The sequence below is a fragment of the Polypterus senegalus genome, chromosome 12 (genome assembly GCF_016835505.1).
Source record: "Polypterus senegalus isolate Bchr_013 chromosome 12, ASM1683550v1, whole genome shotgun sequence".
In the NCBI taxonomy this organism is placed as follows: domain Eukaryota; kingdom Metazoa; phylum Chordata; class Cladistia; order Polypteriformes; family Polypteridae; genus Polypterus; species Polypterus senegalus.
Window position 1 is genome coordinate 82928916 of NC_053165.1, and position 22418 is coordinate 82951333.

At 44.8% G+C, this 22418-nt stretch overlaps 1 protein-coding gene across 4 annotated transcripts in view; it reads right to left on the minus strand.

The window, feature by feature from the left end:
* pde4a (phosphodiesterase 4A, cAMP-specific) overlaps nucleotides 1–22418 on the minus strand; it is a 640523-nt gene that overhangs the window by 73271 nt on the left and 544834 nt on the right. For all 4 annotated transcript variants that reach the window (XM_039772684.1, XM_039772683.1, XM_039772685.1 and 1 more), the window contains 2 exons: nucleotides 15024–15073; nucleotides 8282–8394 (listed from right to left, as the gene is read on the minus strand). In XM_039772684.1, the coding sequence (XP_039628618.1) occupies nucleotides 8282–8394; nucleotides 15024–15073 (163 nt within the window). The remainder of the gene's footprint in view (nucleotides 1–8281; nucleotides 8395–15023; nucleotides 15074–22418) is intronic.

The following is a 22418-nucleotide window of genomic DNA, read 5'->3' on the forward strand; positions in this document are numbered from 1 at the left end:
GCGATTTGGAATTTTCTCCAAACGGTTACCACGACTTTATAACTGGACTGCGCAAGATTACAAATGCAGGGACGGAATTCAGTGTCGTTAAGTGCAACGTGACAAACATGGCAGAATAAAATCACATTCTCCTGCGCATAGTGCCATTTTCAGTACGTCAACACAGACCCCAAGAATGCAGGTTTATATGAATGATTATGACAGGTGATATGCCTATCCATGATAAAGTACCTTTCTATCTAGCTAATATAGTACCCTTCATATGTAATTATGTATCTATTGATTATATGGTGACTTATTATATCCATTTATCTATCTATTAATTTGTCCTTCATGTCTATCTATTGTGTAGTGTCTTATGTCTATTAATCTATCATAGAGTGCCTTTCTCTATCAATCAATCATATGGTGTCTTTCTCTATCTGTCTATCATATGGTGCCATTCTCTAGCTATCTATCTATCAATCAATCAATCAATCAATCATATGGTGCCTTTATCTATCTATTATATAGTGCCTTTCTCTATCTGTCTACCTTTCAATCATATGGTGCCTTTCTCTATCTGTCTATCATATGGTGCCATTCTCTAGCTATCTATCTATCAATTAATTAATCAATCAATCAATCAATCATATGGTGCCTTTATCTATCTATTATATAGTGCCTTTCTCTATCTATCTATCAATCAATCATATAGTGCCTTTCTTTATCTATCTATCTATCTACGATACCAGGGGGCTATACATGTTGCACACCCCCCAATTACATTCCGCCGACAGGCTTTTCCGTCTGCCATACAGCATCAGCCTAACAAATTTGGGCCCCAATGCCAGACACTCTGAAAGACGAGCCCCTCCAGCACTTCACTGTGAGCTGCTTATACCTTCATCCTGCCTAAAACATCACCCGAGAGGCCAAAGCGATGGTGCCACTCCTTGCCATTTGCGTTGCACTGCTCAGAGACTAGAAGGCAGCAGTCAGCTTAATGTCCATCTGCTGCGTGAATATTCCTTTCCCTGTCAGTTGTCAGAATGGCCCCATGGCATGAGACTAGGAAACAAGCTTTAATGACCCGCAGCTCCACAGGGCCTGCACTTTCTCTCACAACACGGCTGCTCAAAGGCTGTAAAGCAGGATGCAGGAAGCGACCCAACGAAGGCAGGAACTCCGACGACGATTCCGAATCCCTTGTTATTTGAGGGGAAAAAGAGCAGGGAATGACGTCTGTGAGCGGCCGTCCACACAAAAAGCGGAAATTCACAAAAACACCGACAAGACCTGCAGACTAAACTAAGCTCTGGCTCTGGCCTCCCACTTCCACACCTTCAGCAGCAGCTACCTGGCTTTTCCAAGTAAACGAGTGAAATTCAACGAGTTTACAATATGAATGGCACTCTCGATATAAACAGTTTCATGTGTCTGTGTGAAATAACGCGGGGAGGCAGAGAGCCGCGTTCTCCTTCGAGATGTTGGCGGGGATGGCTGAATCAGTTCTACAGCCGCACGGCACTCGTTAAAAAGTGCCATGTGAGGAGATTATGAGGGTGACATCTGCCTCCCCACCCCCACATCCATCAAGAAAATCAGATGTCTGCCAGCTGCGTGGCTTCGTGATGTCACCGGACGGTTACTCTCGTTAAAAGATGCCCTTGATTGTGCTGCCCGTGGATAGGAAACCATTCCGATTTTGTTGTTTTCTGCCTGCTGGCCTGCGGGCTGGGGGGGCTCCACTTCAGTCACATGTAAAATAACTTTGCCTGGAAGAAGCCTGGCCCGTGCCTGTCTTTAATTACACGTTAAGAGGTACCCCTGATGTTTAACTATGGCATGTCACGTGTGAGAAAGAACCAGCAGTCGTGACCCCTGCATGACGGCCGCTCAACAAAGGCTCGCTTTCTGACAATAAATGACAAGACAATTCTTTGCAAGTCCAGCCCTGACACGAGCCTCATTTTCTTTTCACCATAACCCTGATGGTGGCAACTGAACCAAAATGAGAAAATATACACTGGCGAGCCAAAATGTGACAAATGACGCCGAGTGTCATGTAAGACTGGCGCACGTCAAGGTAAGGATTGGTCAGGTGACCTTAGGCGCTCCCAGTCGACAAGACCTCAGTGACTTTGATAAGCGCCACGTCTTTATGGCTGGATGACTGGGACACAGGATTTCCCAAATGACAAGACTTGTGGGGTCAGCCATGATATTTCATGGTGGTGTAAGTAAGGAAAACCTGCACAAACACGGATGGACTGATGGGACAGCAATGGGGCAGCAATCGCCTATCTAACTAAGGCAACTGAGCCTACAGAAGGGCTACCGTGGCCCAAATCGCAGATAGTTTTATACTGTTAATGACAGATGGCACATCACAGACACTTTATTACTGCAAATGTTTCTGATGCGCCATCTGTTGGAATGACAAGTGCAATGCATTTTATTACCAAATACATTCCAACAGATGGTGCACTGCAAACACAAACGTGAGAGTCTATAAGGATTACTCGACTTTAACCCATCAGATGGTCAGCACAGCTTACTCCTCTCATCATTATTAACTCTTCAGTCGTGTCCGTTATACGTTATGCGTTTGTTTACACTGGAAACGCTCAGCTCCTCCATTCTCTCCTCATGGCTCAGACCTCTCAGTGCCCAGTTGCTCTTCTCTGGACTTTCTCTAGTGCTGCCATGTCTTTTATGTGTAATGGAAACCAAAACTGAACACACACGCAAAGGCACGCGCGTTTGATGAACTGAGGACTTCAAAATGTTCCTGCGTCTGTGTGTCCTGTGATGAACTGTTCAATCCTACCGGGATCAGCCGCGGCCCCTGCATCCACAAATTGGATTCGCAACATACAGTTTGCATGTTCTCTGCCTGTCCACACGTATTTTACTGCACTTACTAAAGCTTTACCACTTTATAATGAGAGTGTAGCATCAAGTCAATGACACCTGTGGGCTGCTGATCTGCTCAGTGAAGTAGCAGAGGGGCTTGTTCATCAGTTTCAGCTGCTTTGGTGCACTCGAGGGGCCACAATAAGAGAGACGACCCCCAAAACAGGAATGACTGGTGTCACAGGTGGAGGGAGGCCACTGACATTTGTCCCTCCTCATCTGTTTTGTCACTCATTTTGCATTTTATCACTACTGGTAGCAGGAGGCCATACCTGGACACTACAGAGCTGGCACAGGTAGTCCAAATTCTCCAGGATGGCAGGCACATCAATACGTGCCTCCCATTGCCAGGAGGTTTGCTGCGTCTCCCAGCACAGTCTCAAGGGCATGGAGGAGATCACAGGAGACAGGCAGTTCCTCTAGGACAGCTGGACAGGGCCCCTCGTAGAAGGTCCTTAACCCATCAGCAAGACCTTTGGGCCATGGGAAGGAGCAGGATGAGCACTGGCAGAGCCTACAAAACGACCTCCAGCAGGCAGGCAGACCACTGGTGTGAATGTCTCTGACCAGACAATCAGACTTCATGAGGGTGGCCTGAGGGCCCGACGTCCTCTAGTGGGCACCATGGAGCTCGATTGGCATTTGCCATAGAATACCAGAATTGGCAGGTACCCACCACTGGCACCCTTTGCTATTCACAGATGAGAGCAGGTTCACCCTGAGCACATGTGACAGACGCGAAAGGGTCTGGAGAAGCCGTGGAGAACGTTATGCTGCTTGTGACATCGTTCAGAGTGACCGGTCTGGTGGTGGGTCAGTGATGGTATATCTGGGGAGGCATATCCATGGAGGGACACACAGACCTCTCTACAGGCTAGACAACGGTGGGCACCTTGACCGGCATTAGGTATCGGGATGGCTCCATTGTCAGACCCTATGCTGGTGCACGACAATGCCCGGCCTCATGTGGTGAGAGGATGAAGGAACTGATACCATTGACTGGCCACCCCCCCTCCACGATCAGTCAGTCGCCTGACCTGAATACAATAGGACACCTCTGGGTGGGACATTATGTTTGGGTCCATCTGACACCTCTGACCGTCCAGCGGCTCAGTGATGCCCTGGTCCAGATCTGGGAGGAGATCCCCCAGGACACCACCTGTCGTCTCATTAGGACGTTGAATGGGGGCATACAAACTACTGAGTACCAATGCGAGTTGCTGCAATGACAATGGACTCGCCTGCCTGCCCCATCATTTTGATTTTCGGGGTGTCTTTGAGTTCAGCCCTCTCTCTGTCGGTCGATCATTTTCATTTCCATCCTTTCGTTCCTCACACTTCACCATACCAGTCCACATCAGTAGAGAGAGCCAGCAGGAGTTTTTTCCCCATTGAGGTTTTCCAAGTATTCCTTTCATTTTTTTGAGCAGTTTACATATTAACTAGCGACTGTATTCTCACTGAGAAAATGATTAGGAACACCTGCTTATTCATGCAGTTATCTAATCAGCCAATCACAAGGCAGCCGGGCAATGCATACAGTCCTCCAGGCGCAGGTCCGGCACTTCAGTTCGTGTTCACGTCAGACACCAGAATGTGAACACCTGTGCTCTCCGTGGCTGTGACTGTGCTGCGATGGGCTGCTTCGAGTGTTTCTGTAACAACAAAACCTCAAACGTTTACTCAGAACGGCACAAGAAACAAACTCAGCCCGTGAGCGACAGTTCTGTGGACAGAAACAACTTTTGATGTTGATGTGAGAGGGCAGAGGAGGACGGCCAGATTGGTTTGAACGGACAGAACGGCTACGGTAACTCAGATGAGCTGTGGTGAGCAGAACGGCATCTCAGGGTGAACACATCGATCCACGAGGCGGGTGGACTACAACAGCAGAAGACCACCACGTTGGGGTCTCCACTGTGGGCGCAGACTCACCAAAACCAAAAGGATGAAGATGGGAACACGTAGCCTGGTTTGATGAATCTCAATTTCGGCGGAGGCACGCTGATGGTAGGGTCAGAACTTGGTTCCTTGTGTCAATGGTGCGGCCTGGTGGTGGTGGCGGTGGTGTAATGGTGCGGGCAATGTGCTCTTGACACACTTTGGGACCATTATTAGTAATCAACGCCGCTGCCTATTGGGGTATTGTTGCTGAGCATGTGCCCACAATTTGCCCATCTCCTAATGACTACTTCCAGCATGATGATGCTCAACGGCACCATCTCAAAATGGTATTATGAACATGATAAGCAGTTTAGGGTTCTACAGTGGCCTTCCCAGTCACCGGACTTGAATCCAAAAGAGCATCTGTGGGATGCGGCAGAACGGCACAGTCACAGCATGAATGTGCAGAAACTGCGTGATGCACTCGTTTGAACATGGAGCAGAATCTCAAGGGAACATTTCCAACATCTTGCAGAATCCAATCTATGAAAGAATGAGGCTGGCCTACCCGATATTAGTATAGTGGGCCTAAGAATTTACTCCATGAGTGTACATCCTCGTACAAGTAATAATGATAATAATAATACATTTTATTTATGTAGCGCCTTTCCCACGTTCAAGGCGCTTGACTGACTGTGCACCTTACGATATTCCAGAATTCTCTTCAAGTTTGTTTCCTCCCTTGAGCTCGATGGCGCTAGCACAAGCTCTGGGTCACTGTGGTAATGCAATCTGCTAAAATGGAGCCGGCAACTTCAGGCATCCTGGAACAAGAGTCAACAGCGGGCCGGGCCAGTGCAACCTTCACGCTTGTAATGTATGTTATCAAGCAATGCGCGTCGCCCCCCAATCTGACAGCCCGGGTCAGGTGCAGGTCTCGCTACTGCGTGATAGTCTCCTATTATGAGGCATCCCACCACCCGAGCCTCTCTGATCGCGCCACATGTGGAAAGTTTTAAATACAATTATTCCCAAAGTCTCCCTTCTCTCTCAGCCGCCTTCCCACCCATTGCCCTTTGAAAAGATTACAGGGGAAAGATGAAAGATAGAGGAAGTGTTTCAAGCCCGTCCAAAAATCTGTCTTCTGTTGATTGCTCTAATCGATAACGTAGGCATGGCCTCCTTTGTTTGCTTTTTTTTTTTCTTTTTCTTTTTTCCACTCACTAACATCTGGCGGGTCAAACACTTCTTCCGAGATCCCCAGCCGTGCTGCCTTATCCCAGCGTTACATTAATTGACGAGTACAAGTCTAAGGCTGGTCTCCGCAGAAGATGGCAGAGTTTAAAGACAGGAAGGCAATCTTCTTAGCTGATGGACAGATTGATTGATTGATTGATTAATGACTGACTGAAGAGGCCCACTCTAAGCAGGACAGAACATACAAACTCTACACGGGCACACCTAGGACAGGATGGCTTACTCCATTGCACCATACGAAAAACAGCAGGAGAAAAGGTGAAAGTGTCATGGCGTCAGCCTCACAAGATAGATAGATAGATAGATAGATAGATAGATAAAGGTACTATATGATAGATAGATAGATAGATAGATAGATAGATAGATAGATAGATAGATAGATAGATAGATAGATAGATAGAGAAAGGTACAATATGCTAGATAGATAGATAGATAGATAGATAGATAGATAGATAGATAGATAGATAGATAGATAGATAGATAGATAGATAGATAGATAGATAGATAGATAGATAGATAGATAGATAGATAGAGAAAGGTACTATATGATAGATAGATACACACATCAGAATAACTAAAAAGAAAGAAAACCTTCTGCGGTGGGTTGGCACCCTGCCCAGGATTGGTTCCTGCCTTGTGCCCTGTGTTGGCTGGGATTGGCTCCAGCAGACCCTCGTGACCCTGTGTTTGGATTCAGCGGGTTGAAAAATGGATGGATTGATAGAAAACCTTCATGCATGGCAGTCCCAGTCAGGCACTATACTGGTGTACTGTGGCATACTGGCGTCCCAGTAGCATTGCTTCACACACCTCTGCTGATTAATCAGTTGGCTGAATGTCCTCAGTGCTGGCACGTCAGAGGGAGGACGGGCAGCGTTGTTCCTAATGGCGCTCAGTTTTGCTTTAATTCTCTCCAGGACATCCACAGAGTGTCCCTAAACTAACCTGCCCCTACAGTCAGCTTGTTGATTCGTGGGCCTCTCTTGAAGTGATGTTAATGGCCCAGCACTCCACAACACAGAACACTGCACTTGCATCTCAGAGTTGTAGAAGATATGAAGGATGTCATTACCCACATTAAAGGAGCGCAGTCCACTAAGAATAACAAAGTGTTCCCTCAAGCGATCGCCTTGTCGCCTCACGGCGGGCACCGGCCATGCCCAACAGTGCAGGTGCGCGGGACTTAATGACCCTCTGGCGCTCGGCCTGATCCAGTGGTAGACTGATTTGTGTGAGTTTCTTATCTAGGAGCTCTGGGGTGACATTCCACAAACAAGGCCCTCAGAAAAGCCACTGGGATAACCAGGTGTTTGTAACTAAAGCTTAGACCCAAACTCACTGCGTCACCCACAGACCACCTGGCTCCGTATGCAAATGGAAATCGATCCAGCAAGATTTCTGTAGCAATGATTCAAACTCCATATAGACAAACAGAGTGAAGGAGAGCAATGCCACCCCTAACCACTACACCAATCCAGAACACTGGATTTTAAACCTCAAGGCTTACGGGTTCAGTTGCCATCTCTGACTCACTGCTTGATTCTAAGCATGTCACTTAACTGGCTTGTATTCCAAACGCAAAAGGTTTTACTGCATCACAAAAATGTGATTTGCCTTGGACAACAGACGTGTAGCGTTACCACAGATGTTCATCTTTGTGTCTCCAGTCTATGTAGACAATGCAGCAGTGCATAAAGCCAGAGTTAAACACAAGCACCTCGTACCCATCGTCGATTCCCACAGGCCGCACAAGACCAGCTCGGGTAAGAATTCCATAATCATGACCACGTCTAGTCTTTCTAGGCTCCAATTTCGGGCTGATGTTCTGAAACACCACCCTCCTGTAGTTTGGGGGCCCACAAATTCACTCAGCTCACTTACACCAGCTAGTGGTCCTGGACGTGGTATCTTTTCTATCCAGCCATATCTTTTCTGCTTCACAACATGAAACACACAAAGCACTCATTGTTCAAAAATGCTACCTTGGCAGAATCGGCAACCCCAAGGAATTGCTGGCCTTACTCAAGTGAAACAACAGCCAACACAGGAGTATCCCTCGAGTTGTGCCATCCCAGACGTGGAATTCCCTAAAAGAGATCCCACTCGGACGGTAATTCTTAATGACCCAAAATTCAGCGTTCAGCAGCTTCACAACAAGCAGATCAGAGCCAGGCGGCAGGAAAGCCCGTCAAGGAGTTCGGACGACGTTATCTCTGAGAGGAGTAGGCCACACACTCCTTACCTTATTAGAGGCCATCTCACTGACTGAGCGGTACGTTTGAATGGTCTCCAGCTGATCCAGACACCAGTCCAGTTCCTCCAGGGTTTCTTTGGCCAGCTGCTGATATGTTTCTTCTGCAAAGACGGAAAGAGGACAGGTTGCATGATTACTGTTGACACCTGGAATCTAAAACATGCATCTCTGGGGTAGCCCGCTTCAAAGAGGCTCTGTGGCAGAAAAGCAAAGCGAGCAGAGCCCAGGGATACTTGGCAACTCCACATATCTCCTCATCAGCTCCTCTGTGAGCTTTGCAGTTTTGTTAATTCCAGCTGGGCTAGAAAAGTCAAGTTGAGCCCGAGGCCCACGACTCCCTGTCCGCTCCGGGGACAACAACAACAACAGAGGTGCAAAGTAGGAAGCTCCCACTTCCCGGTCTTCCTTTAGGATCTGGCGCAAAGCGAAGCGGAGCCTCTGGTCAGACGGGTGTGTACTCACAAACAAGAAATGGACATTCAGACTTTTGAAAAGCAAATGAATGGGCCAGCAAATGACTGGGCCAGATCGTATCCTGCACTTGTCCCTGGAACCTCCAAATTGGCCTCCTGTGCACGGGTGAGCTCTGCACTTGACGGTACTTAAGCAGGCCTGAGAGTGTCTGACAGGGGAAATTAGGCTGCTTCTAAAGTATGGAATTGTGCCGGAGCAGCGTTCCTTAAACTTTGAGTCACGGACATGTTTGTGCAGTAAAGTTGAAGCTGAATTCCGTGCTGAGTGGTATACCCCACCTTATTAAAGCGCACTGTTTATTACAGTAGTATGTAAAACAATGCAACTGACGCATTACAGAGAGCTTTAATTCTAATTTTTTATGGTACTTAACGACAGCAACCTGTGAGACGGTCAATTTGAGATGACTGACAAGCAAAGACACAAATGAGAATAGTGGAGGAGAGGGCAGGGAATGACAGGAGAGTTTGTGATGCCAAGGAACTGCAGGGCCCGAAATGTCAAAATAAAAGAACTGGTGCGGTCCAGGGATGTGCTAGTGTCAGTATGGCGAGAGTTTATCAGATGCCGTGGCAGCGTTTAATGCTAAATGCAGTTTCAGTGGTCACGTACATCTGGCCAGTGCCTCACCGGGTGTCCTCTGCTGTGGCATTAAATGAATCCAAACCGGTAAGAAGTTTAACGTGCCTCAGCAAAGACAAATTCCTTCTGTTAAACTTCCCTTTCTTCCTAGATAGACAGATAGATAGACAAAGGCACTACATGATAGATAGATAGATAGATAGATAGATAGATAGATAGATAGATAGATAGATAGATAGATAGATAGATAGATAGATAGATAGATAGATAGATAGATAGATAGATAGATAGATAGATAGATAGATAGATAGATAGATACTCTTATTTACAATTGGCTCAATGAAACATCCAGATATAAATGTGAGATACCAATGACAGACTTTAAGTTGAGTTATTTAGTGTTCGGTGCAGAAGGAGCCACAGTGTATTCTATGCATGGATGACTTTCCTAAGATGTTGCTTGAAAGGTCCTTTTCCCACCGTGCCCTAGGATCATTGAAGGGAAGATTCTTTGCGATTTTGTTTTTTATATAGTGTCTGTACATCCTGGCCATCGGACCTTACTCTTATTCTATGTTAATTAATGTTGACTTATTTTATTTTCTTACTGCGTCTGTTCTTCATTATATAAAGCAAGTTTTGTATGAAAATGTGCTATAGAAATAAATGTTGTTGTTGTTGTTGAGAGTCTCTCCAAGACTGGTCAGTATTTTCTCTAGAATAGAAATGGGTGGGAGGTCTCGAAAATCAGGCAGGTTTCTTTTAACAACATGTTTAATCTGAAAAGTAGTGGAAAAAGTGTGTGGCTGGGAAGGTAAATTTGAAGAGCAATTGTCCACAAGATGCAAATACATTATCTATATACAGTTCTTGAAGTGTCTTAATCTTGAAGATTTCCTAAAGATTAAATACTTAGTAGGCTGAAAAGGGTGATTATCGTAAAGAGGAGCCACAAATAAGCTTCTCAGCCTTGAAGTTTGTCCTGCATTGGCTCCATATTCTGAGTGACAGGTGGACTACTGGATTACTGGTATATTGATGACGACCAGTATTTACTGGTGTTCAAACAAGTACAGCAAGATTTAATTTCCATTGCTGGCCTGGCTGCTGTAAATGCATTCGTTTGCGCCGATTTCCACGTCTTTATAGCTTGTATATTTTCCTCCCAGTAAATAAATGAAACGTTAGGTAGTGCCGTGCCACCTTCTGCTTTAAGTCTTGGTAAAGTCGCCTTCTGAATGTTTGGACGCCTCAAACTAAAAGAGGTTGTAACGGAGTCTAGTTTATTTTTATTTTATTTTTTTTTTCCTAGGCTCTTGGCTTTCCTCTTTTTGTCTTGGGTGGGAGTTTAATTCTTGCTTTGTTAAGATTTTATTTTTTCCTGTTCTTTTTTTTTTTTTATTCTCTCGATTGGTTTTGAAGTTATTTGTTGTACAAGTTCTGCAATTTTTGTCCGCTTGACTGTATGCTATGCTAATTTCTTGAAATACAGCTATTAAAAAGACAGAAAAATATAAGTGTCTCAATGAATTTCATTCTGCTGATAGTGTGAAAGACGAGTGTGCTGGACCACTGAGACTACCAGACGAGTTGGACAGGCTCTCAGAAACATGACGCCAGCTGGCAGAATGGACTGACGTGTTCACACAGTTCTACGTAAACGGTTATCCTATCACCAGTATAAAATATAAGTAGTGCAAGCATTTTTAGGCATAATTCAGCTATGTGACTCAACCTTTTGTTCTCAGTTTATTGAGTGAAAACCAGGATATTGTGAACAATTTGCCAACTCATTGAAAAGAATGTATTGTGAATAGTAGAGCTCCATTTGAAAAGCCTTAACAATGCGATTTAAGTCATCATTTTTGGTCGACTTTCTTCATGATCTGGTGCTATGAGGTCAGGAGACTAAGGTAAGTGACCATTCACACTGTCTCTTCAAAGACCCATCCTATCCTTGCACTGCACTTCTTTCTCACAGCTTTGCTAAATCTTACTAAGCGTTTCCACTGGCAGTGAACACCTCAGGAATAGAAACAACACTCTAGGCGCTGCAAAACTGCATCCATTACTCGTTTGCTCTCATGTAATAAGACCTTAACAAAGGTTTCTTGTGGTCTTCATCGGTAGATGGGTTATCTTCATCCCAGTGCAGTGCAGCATATGGAAATGACCGTTCAGATCAAGAGAAATGTGTCTCAGTTCAGCCACCTCAGACCACCCCAGAGTGAACGTTGGTCAGTAGGCCAAACAAACACTTACTGACAATGCATTGTAAGTGGCATGAAGACCCACCCAAAAACAAATGAGTAAGGGATGCATTTCTGCAGTACCTAAACTAAAATGTTACCAGAAGAGGGAAGACTATTCATGCTAAAATGACACGCAATCCAAGACTTTAACTACATTGAAATGTAACGCATGTGCTTGCGGTGTATTTCGCTTTGCATGGTTTTACTGTGTCGCGATATAACAACCAACTGGCCAATGGCTTTTCACTACACGACTTTCGAGTCAGATTAAAATGCAACACAAAAGCGTACTGCACCTTAATTCACATCTAAAAGCAAAACAGACATATTGCATTTTACTCAGTGGCTGCAGTGAAACGCATTCATTGTGTAAAAAATAAAATGAAACCAATTGACAAATCAGCATCAAAACAACAGGCGGGGGGCATCAACAGTTCCACTTCAAAATATTTCTGCATTCTGGCAGCAAGCATAAGTTTTGCCAATGAGGGGCAATTAACCAAAACATTGTTGGGGTCTGTTTGTTAAAATCAGTTTCAGACAGCTTTGTATTTTTTAACAAATCTGTGTTTTATGTGCACTCATCATGTAGTCAATAATTTGTAAAAATTTATATTTACATTTTATCTGACAGCTTGTTGCAGTGTTCTGCCCTGGACTCAGGAAAGAGCGTCATACAGAAATAAACTGAACTGAACTGAACTGAACTGACATTGTACAAAGCACAGTTGTTGCTATGAGAATTAAATTAGAGAACAAATGGTCATGAAAGGCACTATATAACATAGACAGATAGTGAAAGGCACTATATAACATAGATAGACAGACAGATGGTGAAAGGCACTACATAACACAGAAAGAAAGATAGACAGATAGATATAGTGAAAGGTGCTATATAACATAGATAGAGAAAGTGAAAGGCGTTATATAACAGATAGAGAGATAGATAGTGAAAGGCACTATATAATAGACAGAGAGACAGTGAAAGGCACTATATAACATAGATAGATAGACAGATAGTGAAAGGCACTATATAACATACATAGATGGACAAAGCTAAGCATTTTTTAATTGTTTTAATTCATTTTAGGAGTACCTGCTGCAGGATGTTTCCCTCCATAGCTTGGGAGCAGGGCAGTGGCCAACCCATAGTGGCTTGTCAAGTCAATTCCAGTTGAACGTTTGTCACTTATATTTTAATTTTTGTCCCAGTTTATCACAGACTGGGACACAAACACATTTTACACTTTCATGCAAGGCACTGACCACCTTGTCAGATTATCCTTCTCGTTTCACCAAATAGCAGCCCCATGACAAATCAAACTTCTTACGGGTCCATTGACAGTGGCCTGGCAGATTTAAGTGGTGCCACCTCAGTCATCTCTTTTATATAAAAATCAGAAAGATGAACTTCACCAAGATTCTTGGTTCTCCCCAAGCCCCTTTTTAACGCCTGCTTATGTGACAAAAGAAGCAAAACCAACCAGTGGTGTTTTTGGATTTATAACTACAGGTTGAGATGTGCTTGTGTGTCTTCCAGCGCATAGTGGAAAAGGCTGACAGCACGGGAACTTTCTTTCCAAAAACAGGAAATGGGGAGTGTGTAACGTTAGACAAAGCTAGCATGAAGTTGAAAATAATCAGCAGGAGGTGTCCGATGGGCCTTACCAGTTAATTCTGGCTCAGAAGAAACCATTAGTGGTAGCCAGTGCTACGTGAAGTTAGAAAACACACCACATTTTAGTTATTGACTTTACATCTGTTTGTCCACCGCTTTAAACCTTTCTAGCCATTCATGAACTTCAAGCTGTTTTCCCAGAGCTGAGCCAACATCCTTTGGTGAATTTCAGCTGGTCTCACTCTGTCTGCCCAAAGAAATCCCACAATGGTGCGATCCTGCAGCAGAGCGTCCGTGTTCATCTGACCTTGGCTTTGAGTAGACCAACAGGCAGAGCGCTGCATTGTGTGTGTGTTCAAGACACCCATAAGCCACTCCAGGACATTCACGTTGTTTTTTGAGAAGCCATTCCTGTAGAGGATCTTTGTCAGGATCTTTGACAGATCCCCAGCTGTGACTCCGTAAAGAGGCAATAAAAGATTGGGTGGTGGTTGATTTGTTTCAAACCTAGTTTTGTAAAACTTGACTTGCTTGTATGGAATGTTATTTGACTTTAATAAATTCAATTAAAAAAAAAAAAAAGATTGGCTGCAGTCTGAGGAGGCGGCTTTATGGGAATACTGTATACTTGAAAGAGGAAGCGTCGGGTCGAGAAGGGTTCAGACGCCTAAGGGTGTTAAAGACAACCACTGAAAAGGCATCAAATATTTTAAAATTGCCCTAACCCTAACCGAAAAAAAAACCCTGAAATTTGTTTATAAAAAATTGTGAATTTATTTTTACACTTTCAAACTTCACTCATCTTCAAAGTACTCTCCCCGTCTGATGCAATACACTTATCGAAACGTTTTTCTCCATTGCTCGTAACAGTTTTGGAACTCCTCGATTATGGTCTCTTTTAGAGCTTCTGTCACTGTTTGTTTCATTTCTTTCACATTGGCAAACCATTTCCCTTTGGGGACTTTTTTCAACCAGGGAAACAAAAAAAAAAAAGTCACACGGGGCGAGACCAGGTGAATAGGGGGGTGATGAATGGGGGTCATGTTGTTTTTGGTGAAAATGACTAAAACGTGGGCAGCTGTGCTGTCAGGATGGAAGCGAGGAAGAACCAGTCACCTGTGTGCCCCAACTGGGGAGGGTTCTTCTGCAAATCCTGAGGCAACCTTTTTTAAAACTTCCAGATAAAAGCTTTGGTTGACTGTTCGACTGTCTGTAACATAACAACCATTTCCTCCGCATTTTTCCCCCAACAGGAAACACAATTTCACTGCTGCGTGTTGTTTGTGTAAATCAGCCATCACAAATTAGGCAAATGTGTTGAAAGACTCTTTGAAAAAAAAAATTCACTGAAGCCGAACGCAGGACCTCACGACAATGCCAGTTGGTACACTGATGCAGAAGGGTTTCTAGAATATTCAACTAGTGGGGGAAGCATGTACTAAAAGGGGACCACCCTCCAGAAGATAATCCTTTTTTTAGGTCCCCCTCATATTACTTGTCTTCGTCAGTTAATAAAATAGAATAATTTCTGGGGGAGGGTAATACTTTTCATTGGCACTGTAAGCCACTTGTTGGGCAAAACAAATAAAGATGTTTTCAAAAGAGTTTTTATGGTTTAAGTCTTTTATTATTTTTGCCTAGTAAATTTGGTACAGTACAAAAAAGACCTCATCAAAAAAAGACACCCTGATGGAAATGCATAGCTTTGTGCTTTTCCTTTCTCTTTGTACAGTTATTATGTCTTGCTTTGACTTCATTAATTAACACACTGCTTCTGTATGTGGGGACATAGAAAGCCTCTTACCTGAAAGTGTTGCCTTGGGAACAGTAGACTGATTGCCAACTGGCGACCTCCTGTGGACAAAAAAATGCTTGCATTATAACGGGAATGGCAATAAGTGAATTTATTTACTGCCCCTAAGTATTTTATTTGAATGTGCATATACAATATACATACATTCTGGGACCCGCTTCATCCAATTCAGGGTCGTGTCATCATTGGGTTCAAGGCAGGACACCATTCCACTGCAGAGCACACACACGTACATACACTTACGCGGGTAAGCCGTCAAGCGTCGCCAGTCATCCTATCTGTGGCAAGGGGGAGGAAAAGCTTGAGGACCCCCTAACCCCACACTAGGAGAACATTCCGAATTCACACACTTTGGGAGACGTGGGGTCTGAACCCCGGCTACTGGAGCTCCGAAGCAGCCTTGGTGTGGCACTCGCTCGTTTCCCCGCTCCGCTCTACTTACAGGCGCGCCTGCCTGGTCGGTATCGCGATGTGAGGGCTACGGCCGCTAAGCTTACCGTACGGACGGACTGACGGACGCTGGATCGAAGCCGCTCACGTAAGTCTGACGTGTGTCATCGAGAGTGGTGCACGTTCTTTGAACAGGCGGGTTTTCAAAAGTTTATAACGGGAGTATTTTCACCCTTTAAAGATCAGAATTTGATTTCAATACGACAACAAATTGATTGTTAAATATGAGGACAGAAGTAAGGGCGCTCGGGACATATCTGTACCTTACTTGTCTGGGTAGTGACGTGTGTGACAACTTAATATGGCGTCTAATTCTCCAGCCCCTAAAGAAAAGCCTTACTTATGCTACGTGGGCATCACATTCCTAAAGAAACATTTGCCACAATTGTGACCCGCGTGATCAAAGTCAGGGTCGTGGAAGTACTCCGTTTCTTTGTCTTGTGGCTTTAATATACACAAACTAACTTGTGAACTGCATTCTTTTCACCAGCCAGTATCGTTACACTGGAAACTGTTGTGTCTTCCCAGTTTACAGTGACAGAGCTGGTAATCTGTACAACGATATCTGCATGGAACAGGAAAGCTGGTCCTTGGTGCACTTACCGGAAGATTTCTGTTTCAAATTTCAATTTAATGTTAATCCAAAAGTATAAACTGCACTTCAATATGGCATTTATTGGGTTGTGGGCTTTCTCATTGAACCATCGCCTCACAAAGAATTGTTTCATTTTGGAAAAGCGTTTTAAATTTGGTTCATTGGGCTTAGAGAAGGGTCCCAATATGTCAAGACAGGCAGAGTGGTTAAGGCTTTGGAAGTTGTGGGTTCAAATCCTCTGAACAAGTCACTTCACCTCCAACTGGACTAAATCGTGTCTCTCAAAAAGTTGCAAGTCGCATTGAATAAATGTGTCACAATAAGGTAAGGAACTATTTGATGTGGCTGATAAATTGATGAACTAATAAGGAGTAATTAATTACACTGCAGCTGATTCCCCTGGCTGAATATGAATATTTAATTGGATTTTGGGTACAAGCGCTAAGGATGCCGGACTCGCTGCGTGAATCTGAAGCCGAGAGAGGCGTACTAAGATGGTCTGACTGAGCTGAGGCTTGAAAAGTTTGGGATGGGGCGATTTTTTTTCCTGTCTCCTTTAACCACTATTACTTTTAAATAACTTTGAAGCACAGCCGGTTAATCCAATAGGCAATATAAGAGACCACCGTGCGCTCCAGAGACCGAGGGGGACCCGGGGACGTGGAATCAGTGCCCGTCGCTGTCCATTTGTTGCTGTGGGCGGAGTGGACGGAAGTCGCCCTCGTTGTCCATTGTGGGAAGTCGATATTATTAGACTTCGACTAGCTCTGTTAGGGATGGGCAGGTCCTCTTAGGTGTCCGGAGCGCGCGCTCCTTTAGTACTAACGAATGTAAGGAACGCGCGCCTCGGTATCCGGAGCGCGCGCTCCTTTAGTACCAACGAATGTAACGAACGCGCGCCTCGGTATCCGGAACGTGCGCTCTTTCATTATCATAAACGGCGCCCGGCGGGTAACAGCGCCCCTCGTCATCACATGTATCATCAAAGTTCGACGACCGTAGTGGCCGTTGGGGTTTTAGGTACCAAGGGGCATTCACCTACCCGCCTCAGTGACCCGAACGCACCCCCTTAACGTTTACAAATGGCGCCCCTCAGATGATATTGTTCGAGATATGTACACAATGGGGCGAGCGCGCTCCAGACCCTGAGGGGGGATTTCCAACTCCAACTCCAACTCTAATACTACCGAGTCGTCGCCGTTTATTGAAGTAAAAGTCCGCAAGCTCCGGACACCAGGGGGCGCGCGCTGCTTTTAAATATACGCAAAAGTGGGCGAGTTCTCCGGACACCGATGGGGACAAACACACAAAGGCCGTTTCGGTCTAATAAGCACCAACTACCCGCTATGGACAACGAGGGGCGCCGTCCCTTCACCACACCTAGGGCTCCAAATGGGCTTCGAGCGGCACTGGATTGCAGTTACTATCAATTTTGTAAGGATCTTGAAACAACTGATTTATTTTGCACGTAATTCCAACACGTTCTGGTATAGAGAGGCTGGGCATCAAATTAAAAAAAAAATGGCAGCTCAGGGTGATGTTTTTAGATGGGTGCAGGATTGGCACAGACACAGTTAGCAGGGGGTGAACCTCATCAGAATTGGCTGATGTTAAGAGTGGTGACCAGCAAGGGGGCAGTGCAGGGGCCGCTGCTATTTTTTATATTTATAAATGATTTAGATAGGAATATAAATAACAAGCTGGTTAAGTTTGCAGATGATACCAAGACTGGTGGATTGGCAGATAATTTGGAATCCGTTATATCATCACAGAAGGACTTGGACAGCAGACAGGCTTGGGCAGATTTGTGGCAGATGAAATTTAATGTCAGTAAATGTAAAGAATTACACATAGGAAGTAAAAATGTGAGGTTTGAATACACAATGGGCTGTCAGAAAATCGCGAGTCCACCTTATGAGAAGGATTTAGGAGTCATAGTGGACTCTAAGCTATCAACTGCCAGACAATGTTCAGAAGCCATTAAGAAGGCTAACAGGTTATATAGCGCCTTGATGTGTGCAGTACAAGTCACAGGAGGTTCTGCTCAGGCTTTATAATACAATACAGTTTATTTTTGTATAGCCCAAAATCACACTGGTGAGGCCTCATCTGGAGTCCTGTGTGCAGTTTTGGTCTCCAGGCTGCAAAAAGGACATAGCAGCACCAGAAAAGGTCCAGAGAAGAGCGACTAGGCTGATTCAGAGCTACAGAGGATGAGTGATGTGGAAAGATTAAAAGAGCTGAGCCTTTAGAGTTTAAGCAAAAGAAGATTAAGAGGAGACCTGAGTGAAGTGTTTAAAGTTATGAAGGGAATTAGTCCAGTGGATCGAGACGGTTATTTTAAAGTGAGTTCATCAAGAACAGAGTTGGAAACTTGTGAAGGGTAAATTTTGCACAAACATTAGGAAGTTTTTCTTTACACAAAGAACGATAGACACTTGGAATAAGCGACCAAGTAGTGTGGTGGACAGTAAGACGTTAGGGACTTTCAAAACTCGACTTGATGTTTTTGACTGGCGAGCTTTGTTGGACTGAATGGCCTGTTCTCGTCCAGAGTGTTTTAATGTTCTAATTTGCATAAATGAATACACCAATCGCTTCATTAGGTTATGCAGCTATTATGGGTTTTTGATCAACAACAAATCCCCTCTAAAATACACACCATAATAACCAAAAAGAACGAAGAGTAAAGAGAGAGACAGAAAACCTCTGACTTGACTAAAGATAAAAAGAGCAGTCGCAGGCCCCACGAGGCTATAAAGGCGCCCCATCCTGTTTCTTCACAGGATGTGTCACAGAGCAGATGTGCAGCGGTGTTCATAACGGCCATTGCTTTTGTCTTCATCCTCTCCTCTTCTACTGCCTCTTGAGGGTCCACAAGGCACCCCATAACTGAGCCTGCCTTCTTAATTACAAGACAGAGAAGATGAGTCCGGTGGAGGACTTTGAGGACTTTAAGGAAACATCAGCAAAACTGCACCCAGGAGTCTCTGCGCCCTGTCACCATTTAAGGAGTGGATGTGGAGGTGGTGCACTGCTCCAAGTACTTGGGGGTCCACATTGAGGACGGGTTGGACTGATCTAGTGACACGAAGGAGCTACAGAAGAAAGGGCAGGGCAGACTCCTTTGTTCTAATAAGACTGTGTGCTTCTTTGTGCGAGTAGTGACATCTTTTACATATTTTAGAACTCTGATGGCGAAGTCGCTTCTAGAGAAGCCCTCCAAATCAACAAGCTGATAAGGAAGGCAGACTGAATTATGTGATGCTCTTTGGACCCTCTGGAGGTGGAATGTTTGGGGACTTTTAGCCAATGAAGTATTCAGCTGAAGTGTGTCAAGAAGCACTATGGGGCTCCTCCAAACCTAGCACCTCAGTATGACAGCTCTCATCATTAGCCAGTTCTTTGTGTGAACTTGGGGACGTTGTTGCTGTTGTTGTTTCTTATAATATTTCTTGAGCTTCTGTAATAAAGCCAAATATCCTTCTTGGGACAATAAAGTGTTATCTACATATCCATCTATCTATACATGTAAATGCAGTGTAATGTCCCGGAGAGATTTTTTTTTTTTTACCATGCCTAGCATTTTGCTTGCGGGGCTAATGAGTGTCAGATTTGATTGGTTATGTTCAAGGACTCACATCCTGACCGTCAGACGTCCCTCATGAGGGGTCCAATCCCACTCACGGATGTGCTTAAGCGTATCTAACCTGTGGAACATGCAGGACAAGCGATGGCTTCCAAACGCAGTCTTGTGTCTCCACCTGCTGGACATTCCGTGCGTTTCACTGCACAGCCATAAACACCGCACAGGCCGAGATGACGCCGTTTAAAGCACATGACAAAGAAAAACTGCGCTAAATGGCTGCCTTGAGTTCTGCTGGAAAACTTCAAGGAGACCAAAAATACCAGAAAAAAAATGGTAGTAATGCCAAATCAGTAAACTACTGTTAAGTAGCAGTGAACTAAAAATACAAACTTAAAACATAACATGGCAGGTGCAGAAGAGGAAGCTCAATGAATGATACCCACTGTGCAGTACCAGTCAGTGGCCATTCGTCAGAATAAAAGACAAACCGGAATTCAGACTTTAAGGCGAGCAGGGATTTCTTCTCAAACCAAGGCAAGTTGGAGGGACTTTGCATGAGTGGGCATCATCTCTCTCTCTGTGTCTGGTTACCTGCCCTTACAATCAGGTTGGGACTCAGACTACGAATGCAATGAATGTAATTACTCCGATCTACAGGCTGTCAAATAAACGAACTACACGCCATGGCGCAGCGTAAAGGGACTTCGTCTCTGACGTCCGAGGTTCAATCCCCACAAGGGGAGCAGTGGAGTGTCTACGCCTGATGAGCCCAAAATAAGGGCAAAACACGTGTGGCGTACTCTGCATTATTTGACAGTAAACTATGCAACACTCCATGATCTGCTTCTCTCAACTGAAAGAGGGCATACCAACCACACGCATTACCTGGTAGGTAACCACCCATACAATCAGGTCGGGACTCAGACTATGAATGCAATGACAGACGCTGGACGGACAGACATCTCATTGCTTTATATATATATAGTGGCACGCGGCTGGGGGTGGTACCCAGTCGGGACGACCAGGAGGACCGGAGGAGGGCTTGCGCCTTCTCCAGGCCATGAGGGGGCAACCGCCCTGGTTGCTTTGGGGGCCACGGGTGCAGAGCTTTGAAGCTCCACCCTGTAGGGGCCCGTGGTCACCGCCAGCAGGCGCCCCAATGCCAGGAAGTGCTGGGGGGAAAGAGGAGCAGGGACACCTGGAGTGCTTCCAGGGATGAAGCCGGCACTTCCGCCACACTGGGGCGTGTCGGTGGAGCACACCTGGAGCACATGCGGGGGGACATAAAAGGGGCCGCCTCCCTTCATTCAGGGCTGGAGTCGGGGGGAAGAGGACGAGGTCTGGAGAGAGAGAGAGAAGGAGGTGGTCTGAAGGGAAGGTATTGTGGACAGAGGCCTGGACTGTTGGGGTGACTGGTGCTGCGGCACAGGGTTTGTGCCCTACTTACCGTGTAAACGAACGCGTGTTAGACTTGAAATGATGTCCGTCTGTCTGTGTCCGGGCTGCTTTCCACAATATATATAGCAATGAGATGTCTGTCCATCCAGCGTCTGTGCCCCTACCCAGGCACAATGTCATGTCTGCAAGAGGGCAGCAATGTCTGATGAACAGAGGCAAGTTGCCAGCACACGGGCACCACAACAGGGTTGGAATGCCGAGTAAAGACAGAGGGATGTAAGGCATATCCGGTGAACGGAGGTTTATGAACACACAACATGATCAAGACAGACGGACTTAACCACAATACCAGTAAAACTATTGTGGAAATGTTTTGAAAATAATGTGTGTTAACTGGTAGGGTAAATTTCGACATGGGGTGCGGATTTATTGTTTGCACTCGTTCCCATTGAGTTCCAGTTAATGTCACTGCATTGCATCATCATGCTATTGTCTGTAATAATGCGATTTACATCAAAAAAGGTTAAAAAAAAAACTGAACAAGTGTAAGCCACCTGATTCAAGGGGATGATAAGAAATGTAACGAGGCAGGCGTACATATTGAATTTCCCCATAGGATTAATAAAGTTTATCTAACAAGAACAGTTGTGTCAGATTGTTGAAATGTTAAACTGTGTGCTTCAATTTAAAAGTTAAATTTAAAGTGTAAATATTCTTCAAGTTAATAGACATTTGTTATTTGTAACCCTCTGCTAAAGGTCCATGGGGGCTAGACCCCTAAAGTTAAAGGATCAAAAGTCAAAAATATCATCATATTCGTAATCACTGACTGTGGAATAGTCCAGAATGATCCCCCAAATCCTTATTTGAAATTTGTCACTTGTAACCGTCTGGGAGTGGCTCTTAGGGGGCTAGGACCACCAGTAAAGAATCAAAAATATAATCATACTCGTGATCAGCAACCTCAAAAGTGCATAAAACGACACTTCACGGGCTTACATTACTGACTCGCAAAGTTTTGGGACCCCACACATTCCATTAAGGGGTCAGTTTAATCAGCCTGCACAACTTCAAGTCCTTCGAGTCATTTTTGCAGAAGACATTTATTGATTTACTTTTTTATCATAAAAATGAAGTTTTTTTTTTAAGGTCTGCAATAGGGAGAACCTGAAATGCTTAGATAGATGGATACTTTATTAATCCCAAGGGGAAATTCACATAATAAGTAGTAAGAAGTAGTAAAAAGTGTCCAGGGAACGAGTCCACATAAAACAAAGTGATAGCAGTGATCAGTGAAATAGAGAAAAAGGTAGAAAAATAAAGTCGTACACGGAGCTGCTAGAAAGGCTGCCAC